Raw genomic sequence first — 13,585 nt, forward strand, 5'->3', positions numbered from 1 at the left:
GATAAGGAGAGTTTGTTCATTCAAATTAAATCTTCAAATTTTGTACATGTATTGAAAACTCTGCTCTCTCATTTAGGACTCTTTTGATATTAATTTGTTTTTGTGAGGGGAAAAGGTTCAACCATAATCTGAAGGTTTATTTATCACTGGGGATTAAATTATATGAAATTGAATTTGTTGCTCTAGAAAGGATTTAGCTGTAATAAAATGTTAATGATATATAACATAATTCTTGAATGAAGCCGAAATGTGCCAACAGTATTAATTTAAATTTATGAGAGGTGTTATCAAAGTCATTATACACAAAAACTTTTGTAATTAGTCTACCATTAATTGGTTAACATTCAAGCATTTTAGTATGTTTAAAGAGTCTATGACCTTGATGGATTTGATCATTTGCAATGATGTAAATGTGAATAATGAAATTGAAATAATAGCTTTTTGACACTATTTCCCATATGTTCTTGTAGTTCATATTTGCAGTCATAATGATGATAATCATGATCATTATAATGAGATTTTGTTCCTTTACCACTGGAAGTAATGGAGCCGAAAATGAATTTTGTTAACAGTAGAGTGCTGCGAACCATAACTAATGATGCCTTTATTGGCTTTAATTTGGCTTTTTTTTAATTAAGTACATTCGGCAATAGATTTAACGTATTGCAAGTAAATGAATGTAATTACATGGTGCCAATTTAAAAGGCGAGCTTTCACATTACAGATGTGAGGTGTCAATTCAAATTAGTTCCTACTTTATAAATTATTAAATAGATGGCAGTTTAAATGATTAATATCTGCTGGTTCCTAGATAGGATATGGTTCTGTTATGATATGACTCAATAACTAATTGAGTGATTGGGTTTAATTACACTCAAATTGCGTAGCAATCTCCTTCATTTGAATGCTAATAGAAAATTAAGCTATTGTTTCTCATCTGTGCGTAATACAATGGGATTTTGATAGCTGCACTCTCACTGATTAAATTCTCATTCTTTCTTAGAACACCAAAACATATCATTGTCTGGAAAAAGGTCGATGATGTAAAGGTCATTTGCAACTTGAATAATATAGCTCTGGAATACACAAACTGCATTACTCAAAGAAATTGTTCAGTAAACATTTCCAGTATAACTTGTGAGAACAATTCAATATACAGGAATTGCAATTATTTTAGTAAACTCATTGAGCTGTGCTAGATTTCTGGATGGACTCAAAGCTCTTGAGACTCTCATTCATACCACTTTTGCAATATATATTTCAAGTGTTAAAACATTCATGACCAGAATGTGGTTTTGATTCTCATTATTCAAATGTTGTTTCAATATCCAACATAGGTGCATTCTTTAGTTAAAGATGTTCTAGAATATAGATGAATAGACCTTTATACAAAATATAAAATGATATGAGAATGCCAGTTTCTTTCATTTGAAAGTTTGTTGAGTATATATATTGTTCAATTTGAGAATATTTTTGCTTTAGTTTAGAAAAAATACTATTTTGTATATTCATATTTTTAAATGATGATTGTTGAAATTTGGTTTCATATAATGTCTATGCTTCCATTAAACTACTTGTGTGTGATCATATAACTATATATCACTAGTCATGTATGGAGTCTCACATAAATGTCTCATGCATGCAGTATCAAAATGAGGAATGCACATTAATGTAGCTAATTAATAGAACTGCTTGGAGACATTTTGTTCATGACTCCCAAGTTGACATAGGCTAGTCCACTCAAACTACTACTAGTATTATTAGTAGTAATATCAGAAGTATTAGTTTGTTATGTTACAATTAACTTAAAATTATATTATTATCTCAATGTAGATAATATTGACACTGTTATGTAACATTTTGTAAGATATTCCACTTTTTATGTGATTTGTTTCTTATTTGTCTTATTTAATATTTTATTCATTAGTTTAATTCAATTGAAGTTTTGTTTCATGATGTGTAATGGGGATTCTAGTTTTAATGCCATGCATTAAGTATGTAATATGCATAATTATTAATCATTTGACATTCTTTTTTCATCTTTGCACAGATGCCAGAATGTACTTCAAGAACTCCCTCCTCTTCAACCCTGGACTGGCCACGTAGACCGCTCCCATCTTGGTTACCATGGCAACACTGTATCTAGCCCTACTGGAGGGACATGTAAAAAAAAAGAAGAACAGTTACTGCTTGACCTTGAAAGAACTCCGCTCCTGATAGGATGTAGAAATCCTTACACAATAGCGTGAGATGGATTGCAGCAACGAAATGAGTGAATGTATTCACTTTTTGTGCAGAGGATATATAGATAAGGTTCCATACAAGATGATCTAAGATGACATTAAAGAGCCCAGCTCAGGAGGGATACAGCAGTATGGACTCATTAAGTGGATGTACAAAAGGAAGACATTGTAATTATTGTAGCTGTCTTCATCAAGATGGTGTTCACAGGCTCGTAATATTAGTGAATCAACGTACGATGAGAATACTATCAGAAAGATGGAGAAACATTTTAGAAGAATGTATATAGTATTTTGTGAGGCTATTGGAGATTTATGATGAATGTGTGCTGTTGCTGTTACCTTCCCATAAATATGAATACTTGGGCAGAATTGACCTTTTGTCCACCACATAGAGTGAAGATGCCAAGTTTGATGTAAATTGATGTAAATATGACCTTGCAATTCTAACCTTACCAGCCATAGCTACTGTTTGTTCTGTTAGGACTTTTCTTGATTTCATTTAAACCTAACATTGTAAAAATAAATGACAGACTATATATTAGAACTTGCAATGATTTTATAGAGCATTTTGCAATCATGTAACTTGCCATGGTGGTAAATCTAGTAAACATAATCTCATCACTAGGCCTATACCAAACTGAATGACTAAGAACCAAAGCTTTCAAGTGCAAATGGGTTATTGGTATAAAAGCTCTATTTAAGAGTTATCAATTGTATAAAATTTAGCCATTAAATCTCTAATTTGGGCATTGTTTATGTACATGAATTTCCTGAGCCTGAGTTTGTATATTTATTATTTATTAATGTATGATATTGCCTCTGCATGATACACCACTGGCAAGTGTGAGTGAAAATGATGTACAGTTTTGATTAGAAAATGGATTTCTTTGGTTTAGCCAGAGTATATTCAAATTGATTTCATTTTCCAGTGGCTATCATAATCATTATTGGTTAATCTGCAATCGGCACCCATGCTTGCAGCTGGTACTGCAATAGTTCATTTCATCTGTTATATATTAGAGGTCATGAACTTTGACCCTTAGCATAATCCTTTACCAATTGTGATTTCAGTTATTGACCTCTCTGAGTTAAAGCATTTTCTCCCAAAGTTTGCATTCACAAAGCTGTCCCAAACAGAGTCATGTATAACTTTATTCCATAGTTCTGTCCTTTTACTGGCACTTCATGGTGGAAATCAAATCATCTAATGATGATATTATGCTTTTAATATAGCACTTAACCCATGAGAATGATATTTCTTAGCAATTTATGAATGTATTTATTATTACCCCCACCATCATATCCTTATTTGCCAAATTAATTTAAGAAACCTGCACTTTATACCCCTTATGTTCATTTGGGACTTCAGATTTTTCACAAACTAAAGCACATCTTTGGTAAAATTGAATCTCCTCCTGACTTTTTAGTAAAATAAAATTAACTTGATATACTTGCCATAACGCTATGCAGAATATGTACATCTCGCAGTTGCCATTATATTATTTGAAATAGCATACAAGATGATATATCCATATACTCATAGACAATGTGCTGCGACTACTAACATTTGTTTATGTAATTTTGTTTATATGGTTAATGTAGTAAATTATTTTGTTTCAATTTATTTTATTTCGAATATGATGCATAGGCAGGGATCATGCTTGTCTTGATCGGCCAATCTATGCTATGATCGAAGTTTAATTTTTTTTCAATCAAATTTAGATTTTACTCTTCAAAAACACCCTCCCTCTCTATTGCTACATGACCATTTGTAAATGAATTCCATATTAGCTAAGCCCAGTGTATTTGGTAAGTAATGGCAAAGGCTGCATTACAACGGTAGCGTCTGTCATGCTTTCTATCTCTTAGAACTTGCTGAAATTCCCCTTGTGTTTTGAACATTTTAAATCGCTGTACTATGATGCACTATTTGAATTTTGGGCCAGTCTTTTGTGTGTATTTATAGTGTATAGTTTATATGCTGTACAAAAGTTGATGCAAATGTATTATGATTGACCCTGCAATTGAGACATTGTTATGTAATAGATATATGTTACATGAAGACTATAGGGTGAGAACAAGAAGCATACAGGGTGTAAGCTCAAAAGTTGTAAATCGTTTGTTTCGTGGTGATATTTTTTATAACTTTTTTTGAAATACCTAGACGTAGTACTAAATGACAGCAGAAGGAAACAAATGTTTATATATTTTTTTTTCATTTGACAACATATACATGGAAAATTTGTCATTTCATCTGTATCACATCCATATTAGGAATTTGAATTTTTAATGTAATGACCTGATATATTCATTAGTTGTTGTGTTTTTTTACAAAATGATATTATGATTTATGTGTTTAATTTATATTAAGATGATTTTTTTTAGGTATTCCCCTGTTCATTTCATTCTTCTCATTCATTCTAGTTTGTTGAGAGATGTATTTTCAGTATTATATTTTGATGTAGAATGGAATAGAAAAAAATGAAGACCGTTCTTTGTTAGAAACCTTCTTACGCAATTATCTTCATTACATCTCTCCCGTGTTAGCCTAAATAATTTTTGTGAAGTAAAGAAAGAATTGTTCCAAGACTTGGATAAGGTAGTCACATCACATTTGTTTGCCCATTGTTTGAGGTTAATATGTGTCATATTGAAATGACCTGTATCATAGACATTCCTGTGTTGTGCCCATTTGTATATTAATTATTGTAAGTTGCTTGAAAGATATAATTTTCATGATCATTCAATTTATCAGATGTATTTCTTCTGCACCATTTTTTCATAATGATATAAATAATGTTTATTTGGTAGGCTTTTTTTTCTATTTCAATATAGTTTTCCCCATTCATTCGATTTAATTTTGTTATATTTTTATCTCAGGGTTGCAAAGATTTAGAAGAACACATTTTGTTTCACCCCATTTTGGACATTAAAATCAACTTCAGTTTGGTTATGGGTTTTCTACCTATCATTCATTTCTTATCAATGTTATTACATAAAGAGAGTGGAGAATTGGGGAAACAATTTTTTTGGCATTGGAATAAAATTACTTGGGCCACTTTTTATAGTGCTATGCAGGTGATATTTTATTACTTGTTTCTTTACAACCATGCACATTTATGGAGCTAAATAAAATTGCAGGTATATTCCCAGTTTCTTGCTATAAATTGCATAAACAAGATTTTTTTTTGACAAAGTTGAGAACTGTCCATTGATATTATTAAAAAATTACATAATCATACATGGGCATAAGAATTAAAAGGTCAAAAGTCATATACTGGATCATGTACAGAACATAATGTCTCACAATGAATTTCAACCCCACCCTTATATATATGGTGCTCACTTTATGAAATCTTCTTCTTCAATAAAACCACCTTTACTGAAGATTCTTTATGAGAAAGGTATGAATGTATGTGTGACTATGGAATCTGTTGTGTACATCTTATTCTTGTAACAAAAATTGTGTAAAAATTACAGATTTGAATTTAGAAACAGACAAAAAAAAGCATAAAACTATTGTAGATCAATGTTGTCTTGTTATTGTAGAATTTAGATGTAAATTGTTTTCATTTTATCAGTAGCGCAAATTCTTTGATTTAATTATTTTTGTCATTACCATTTTGTTTATTTTCATCCTCATTTTAAACTTTATCATTTGTTGATATGTTTGCTCTTTCCAAAGTAAATAATTTCTTTTAATTTATTAGGGAAGCGATATTGCAATAAAGTTTGGGCCCTTGAGCCCACATCGAGTTCAGTGTAAGAATAATGTTATTGTGTTTCTTTATTCATTTGAAGTGTTCATTTCTGAATTTGAGAGAACTGACATTGTTTTTTGTGTTTGATTTTTTTATGAAAGTGAGGTACTTTTTGAAAATGTTACTCTACAAGATAGTTGTGATTTTTTTTCTTAGAGTGAACATGTGGAGAATTTGGAGTGAAATTATACACTTTTTTCTTCATTTGGGAAGCTTGTGAGTGTTCACTGAAATCTCTCCAATGAATAATATTGAAAATAGAAAGAAATCACTTAAAATTACCAAGAATCCACTTTTTCATGTTTCAAAGAGTTTACATTTTCACTTTTTACCTTAAAAGTTTTCAATTATTTTCTCAATAATGTATATGGTATTCTTGTGTTAGGTGAGAGGCAGATGAATATGGGTTTATTACTCGTGAGTGAGGGTAGAATCTGTACTTGATCTTGGCAGTGACCGCATATTTCAGCTGCAAATTGGCAATGTCATTATAACTTTGCCTGATCCATGTCACAAATCCCCCACCCCTGCTTCCATCTCACTTCATATCAACCTATGACCGTATTGTCGTACAAACAATATCACATAAAGCTAAATCCTTTAGAACTTTGATCTAAATTCTTTTTCAATGGGGTTTAAAGTATTCAAAGAAATTCTTGACAAAAAAAACAAAGGCACTGTCCTTTTCTGGTTATTTTGAAATGAAGTAAAACAGTTGGAGATATTTGTTGAACATTCCACCATGTTCAATTGTTTTCTGATCTATGACGGGTAAGACAATGGAGGTAACATACAATCATATTTTCTTTCCAAAAATAAAAAAAATACAATAGGAAACATACGCTTTACACTGTAACTGTAAATGCTCACTGGCTATTAGCCAATCTGTATGTTTCCTAACCAGAATCCATAAATTTTCATTTTGTAATGAGCAGAAAAAAATGAAGACATGGGGGTGATGCAGGCGTGATGACTGTTGATGTTGATGGTAGGCCTATTCAAGTATGGATACACTCGTATGACGTGGAAGGAAGGGATAAGGACATAATTAGGACAAAATGTAATTGAGAAAGAAAGAGAAAGAATGAAATAAATCAATAAATGAATAAAGAAAGAGAAGGAAGGAGGGAGGGAGGGAGGGAGGGAGGAAAGAAAGAAAGAAAGGAAGAAAGAAAGAAAGAAAGAGAAAAATAGGCTGGAGGATGGGAATGAGGAAGTATACATGAAAGAACAGGGTTAGTTAACCCACTGGAGGGAGAGAGAAAGAGAACAGAGGGGGGGGGGGGGGTTATATGTCAGCTAAACTTGTAAATGATTCATTAGAAAGGGGGATTATAAAAAACAGACTGCTGAAAGTTTGAAAAAACTTGACCAGAAATTAGAAAAATCTCTATGAAAACTTTAAATTTGTAAGATTGGGCGTTATAAAGTTAAAATTATTAACGTTCTTTAAACATTTGGCAAAAATTTAGACAGGTATTCAATGGAACCAATGATGGGTAGTGGATGAGAAAAAAGTATATGAAATAAGAATGGGAAATAATGACAGAAAAAAATGAGTGTGTGATTGTGATGTTAGCGAAGTGAGACGGAAGAAAAGAGAGAGGGAAAGTGAGAAAGGAGAGGGGAGAGGGGTGGTTTGTGCTTCGATGATCATTACAAATAAGATGCAGAAAGGCGTCACCCAAGTGAACTCACGAGTTCAAAAGAAGTGCAAACCCACAAAATGGCCCTTTCTTCCAGAACATAAAATAGAAAATACATTAAAACACACATGCTTCGATTCCGTGCTAACTTCACAAACAATCAACAAACGTGTTATATTTTTCCTTTTCATTTCCTTGGAACATGGCAGCGGCAGGCAGTAAGGAAATCACACCTCTTTTTCTTAATTGTTTGGGTCAACTCAGATGTGCTCACATCACAGTCAGCAAACCTCAGAAATAGTCATAAATCTCAAACCAAGAAGATCTTTGATTAGTGTTTCCTGGAGTTATGAAAATACAATGAGCGTTGTCAAGCAACTGTCATAGACAAAATCCACATCATTGCTTTATTTCTGTTTGCTCTCAAAATGTACACCGTTTATAATTTGATCTGATTTCATCATATCACGTGACAGAATGGAATAGAGTTATGGGATTCACCGCTTTGATTCGCCCTGACATATGAAGGCCTTCATTAATCGCACACAGGAAATAGAATGTTAACAACTATTTAGAAAGAAGAGATTTTTTTTGGAATAGAGATGTGACTGTGTCTCGGGATGACGATTAGTTGCAGGTTCGATTGAGGCGTCAACATTATTTGGCGCGCACACCTTTTCATCTCATCATCAATATCTAGGGCAGACGATGTCATTCATTATCGTCACAAAGTCCATTTGATTATCACAACTCTTGTTGAACTACTTTTGAACTACTGGACAAGAATCTCTGTATATGGCCTTCAATTAAAAAATTACTCATCTCGTCTCATTCAGACCTGTCAATTAAGAATTAATGTTTATGCCTATTATCTTATCCATGAAATCTACACTTTCAGTTGTTATAAAATAATGAATGCAAGGTGCGTTTTTATGCTTAATAATTAAAATGAATTGTTTTCCTGGTGTATACTATAGAAAAGGAGAATCAAGGATTTAAATTATTTGCATTCAAAAGGTTATTTTCTTGACCTATCATTGGTTGAAACATTTTGCTTGGAAGAAAATGTTACCAAAATCATTGAACTTTGTGGAATATTAAGCATCCTATTCCAATTTCCTTCAATTAAATTGATAACAAGGGGTTGTCTCATGAAATTTTGTTGATTTTTTCACTTCGCTTTTTCCTGTCATGAATGTTGTTGAAATTAAAACAATAACGCTCTTTACATTATTTTGATGAGATTAATGATAAAACATTTTTGTCAATTTCAGGGGCGTTTGGGAGCATTTTGAAAATAATGAAAATTTTATATTTTGGCTCAAGGGGTTAGCTCTTGAATCAAGTATGTTTCCTCGCACTGAATATCACTAGTAAGATAAGATTCATAATAAATCAAATAGGCAAATTTTGGGGCGTTTATAGGCATTTCATAAAAATATTTACCCTAGGCCAAAGTGGCAAGGCGATGAAAATAGGAATGCTTATTGTCTTAACATAAGATGATATTCTTTAGTCTCCATTTGTGAGGTGACTGGGCATATTTCAGAAAATCATGAAATATTGTCAGGTTTGGTCAAAAATAAAGGGCTGGCTTATAAACTGACACAGTGAGTGTTCCTATTTCAGATGAAAATTACAAAGAACCTTTTTTTGTCCATTCAAAGGGCGTTTGGGCAAATCTTAAGAAAAAACTGATTCAATTCATATTTTTGTTAACTTTTGTAAATTATAATTCTACAAAATGTTGCAGTATTTCATAAAATGACAATGCGTTTCCAACGCAGAGGTTATACATGCTTAATGTGCATGTTAGATTGCATATAGACTCATTGGCAAAATGTAATTTCTGCTTGTTTTATTACTGGTATATTCTCATCAAGTTGATATTCTTGTTGATTGATCAAACTTTGAATAAAAAGTATGCCTTCAACCTGAAATTACACAAACATTTTCTTGTAATTTTCAGTATATTTTCAAAGAAACTTATTTGAAGGTTGGATATTCCCCTTATTACAACCAATTTCCTCATATACCATGTCATTATCATGTATAAAACTATAAAACAAAATCAAATTCATAAGAATCAACACAAACAAGTTAAAAACTTATCCACAGGAACACTTAATTATTTGGTATAAGATTTATTCATTATCAGTACAATTCAACAATCCATTTTATCACTATAAAATTCAATTTTCCATTGCAAAAGTCCATCTCAGACATTCAGTCAAAACAATGAAAGAAAAGCAACAAAATAACCAAAACATCACATGTAACATAACTATTAGACAATAAGAATGGTTGAATGCAATACAGAAACTTGTTTCAATGCAATAATTAAGATTATAATGAGACCATTCTGTCATTCCAGGATTGAAATGATATTTATTTGCATATTGTTTAAGAGATAGGCAAGAGAGTCGTTATTCTCAAATACTTAACTGGATGATATCCTACATCTTACCTATGCTGATACAGACCAACCAATGAATGTGAATGAGATGAGTTATGCTTTAATTAGTCACACTAAAGACACCGACTCCCAACTGACGGATGATATAACATTGAAAATAATATAATAGCTTTCACTGATCTGAGGCACGTAACACAAAGGTTAGTGATTAATCGACCGCTTGATTTTGACAATTGTACATTGTGGTCAATGCAATCGATTTTAAAACATATTCTAAGGTGATTTCTAAGCTTTTTGTTATGGGCCCCCTGGGAGTATATTTTGGGATTACCAAAATATTATCATGTGATTTTCATTTTCATATAAAAGATCATTTTGCAAGTGTCTCCCGGGAGGTGTGGAAAATGAAACCAGATTGATAGGAAATTTGAAATGCACACCCCTAGAAGATACATGTATCTGCACAGGACATTGAATCAATTACATGGAACCAACATACATATGGCATGAAAGTCCAGCCCAAACTTTTTTCAACTACTTCCCACCATAGTTATAAAATGGGGGCATTTGTTAAGCAACATTTGACAGTGGACCATTTTATCATGATATCCTGGCAAATGACCATGTAAGAATGTGAAAGCTCATTTATTTAGATTTTGTTTACCTTTTCTGACAAAAAATTGATCCATATTTTTTAATTGCTTCCCATTCTCTTGCCATTGTGAAAATAATTCCACTTTTTATATCAATCTTTCTGATTTTTGTCATTAAATAGGAAGCTGGAACTCAAAATGAGTTGCCACATTACTACATTAATTGATGTTCCAATACAAAACACATTGGTATACTAGGGAGGTGGATGTACAGATGAAAATTACTAGAACATGGAAATACCTGTTATGTGACATCAGAAATCAACAACATATTCAACAATAAACAAGCCAATAGATTTATTCATATTATATAAATGTATGGTGACCACCTTTACTTTTGTGCATATACATGTATGTATATTGAAGTGCTTTATACACTATAATATTGAATTAAAGATCTACCACACAGTAATATATAACATTGCTACTTTACGTGTTCAATATTAAAAAATATTGGTGTATTCTTTCATGATACATCAAGTTAAGTAATGTTCAATGAACATAAAGCTTTTTACTTCTTTCTATATTCTTTAAATAACCTTGACCAAAATAAAATGATGTTCAAAGAAAATGCATTCTCTGTTGTAGTGTTGAAATTATACACAAATAAATAACACAATAACACCTGAAATAAGTGATTAGAATTTCAAATGATAACATCAGATAATAATTTGAAATATATCACATACAAAATATGTATATCATATTGCAAACAACAAGTCAATAATCTTGTTTCAACTTCCACTCAGGTTTTTGGTGTGACTAGAAATTCCTTCTCGAGTAAAAACCAGTAATCATTGTGTTTTGGTGAAAGTGCTTTAAACATCTTGCATTAATTGCTCTAAAAAACTATGAATTACTATTACCATTCAACAGACTATAATGAATTGACAAATTAATACTTTTAAACACATGTGTCAAAAACACCAATTCACCTTACCGTGTGCTGGTGACATACAAAACACAATAAGTTATATTTTCAGCAATTTGTGAAGAGTTTATCACACAATCTAATTATTATGCTTGTTAGAATATGGGTTTTAAATATCACATTACATTACATCATAAAAAGTTTGGGTAAGGGGGTGGGGGCATATTCCCCCTCCCCTCTACCCTCCTTGCATGAATCTGTACCTGATCATATTACTCTAATGAATCTGTACCTGATCATATTACTCTAATGAATGATATTGCCTTCTCTTTGTACAATGGCTTTATCTTTTTGTATAAAGAGGTGGGATTAGGAAAAGTCATACCTTGATAATAATTAAACAAGTGGTTTCCAGAATTGTATGATATAAGGACTAAATAGCCAAGTGATAAATAGCAGATGACTTCAAATCTACATGTATGCATTAAAAAAGAAATAAATACTATTAAAGTGGAGAAAATTACGAAACAAACATAACCATTACTTCTTGCAAAGAGCCTTTCCATCTCATTTGTTTTGTTCCCTAAAACATATAAAATTAATGATTGTTTCTTTCAAATGACCTACAAGTTCCAATAATGAAAATGGAAAGATAGCCAAAGGGTTGTGGAATTCCTCTACCTACATGTAGTTTGTAAATTACATCTAAACTATCACCAGGAAAAGTTATGATCACCACAAATGCACTTTAGAGCTATGAAATATAAGTAATCCTTAAAATTTCAAATCATAATATGTTTAAGAATGATTCTGATCTTTACTAGTAATTAAAAATACTGAAAACAAAATAAGACAACAATAAATTTCAAAGGTCAGGAGGCAATTACATTTTTAGAATACCAACTTGCATTCAAGTCAATAAGCCAGTGCTGCCCTTTTAGTACAACATATAATCTTCACCACAACAGAGAACTTGAAGTCATCAATTAATGAATTCCTAACTGATGCGTATTTGTATTAAAACCTAGTAAACAAACAAGGGCATAATAACCAACCAATTGCATAATGCCACACATAGTCACTCCCACAACACCCTTTTTATTGTTTTTCTTTTTTTACAATTATCAAACATTCTTAGTTTACACTATTTCAAGCACTTAACCCTTACAATCATATCATCGGATTCCGAGCAGATCATACCATCAAACCTAACATGTATATCAACAACGCTCATAAATTTCATGCATCTTTGGTGCAATATGAGAAGTGTGTTTTTTTCCCTTTCAAGCCAAGCGCACACTAAGTGACACGATTGCACCAGGTTGTCAATCCCTTCACAGTACAATTACATCGCAGTCCAGCCCACACATTGCAACAGCTATGCAACACACACTGCATCTAATGTCAAATCTTATTTTGCGCGTATGCTGTCTGCGCTGCAGCAGCCCACTAAATTCATCATGATTTATTGTCTAGAACAAATCTGATTGGCTGAAATTAGCAAAATTGCAGAAAGATTTGAGATTTGGCCTGCGATCCTACTGCAACAAAGCAGTTCACACTTGCAGCACGTTGTAGTTTGGCACACACTATGTTATTTTGCTGCAATCAGATCTTGGTGGAATCGCATCGCATAGTGCGCAGAGGGGCTTTATAGCCATGCATATTATACAATTATTTTAAGGATGAATAACAAGAATTATACTATCAATTTGTCATTTATTACATAGAAAATATATTGATATTATCAATGGATTATAAGAAGATTTAACTTTAGAATGTTGAATTCACATCCTTGGCAAAGTATTTAAAGTATTACAGAGCAAGCAATGAATAAAAAGTGTGGGTTTATAGGTAACCTTAGTTATACCAACATGTGTATACAAAGTAAGAATGAGTTATAAGTTGTAGTTGAATAAGTGGTCTTTTAGAGTCTAAAAACATTTCAATAATATACCTGTCAGTAAGACTGAGTTTATACAAGGTTCTTAGCAA

General features: G+C 31.9%; 1 protein-coding gene across 6 annotated transcripts in view; it reads left to right on the forward strand.

Annotated features, from left to right (window-relative positions):
* LOC121407329 (dachshund homolog 1-like) overlaps positions 1-6,009 on the forward strand; it is a 31,017-nt gene extending 25,008 nt beyond the window's left edge. For 5 of the 6 annotated variants that reach the window (XM_041598369.1, XM_041598383.1, XM_041598391.1 and 2 more), the window contains one exon: positions 2,051-6,009. In XM_041598369.1, the coding sequence (XP_041454303.1) occupies positions 2,051-2,146 (96 nt within the window). In that variant the 3' untranslated portion in view covers positions 2,147-6,009. The remainder of the gene's footprint in view (positions 1-2,050) is intronic. The other variant, XM_041598399.1, reaches the window with a different exon arrangement.
* The last annotated feature ends 7,576 nt before the right edge of the window (positions 6,010-13,585 follow it).

Source organism: Lytechinus variegatus, chromosome 1, assembly GCF_018143015.1.
Source record: "Lytechinus variegatus isolate NC3 chromosome 1, Lvar_3.0, whole genome shotgun sequence".
Classification (NCBI taxonomy): Eukaryota; Metazoa; Echinodermata; class Echinoidea; order Temnopleuroida; family Toxopneustidae; genus Lytechinus; species Lytechinus variegatus.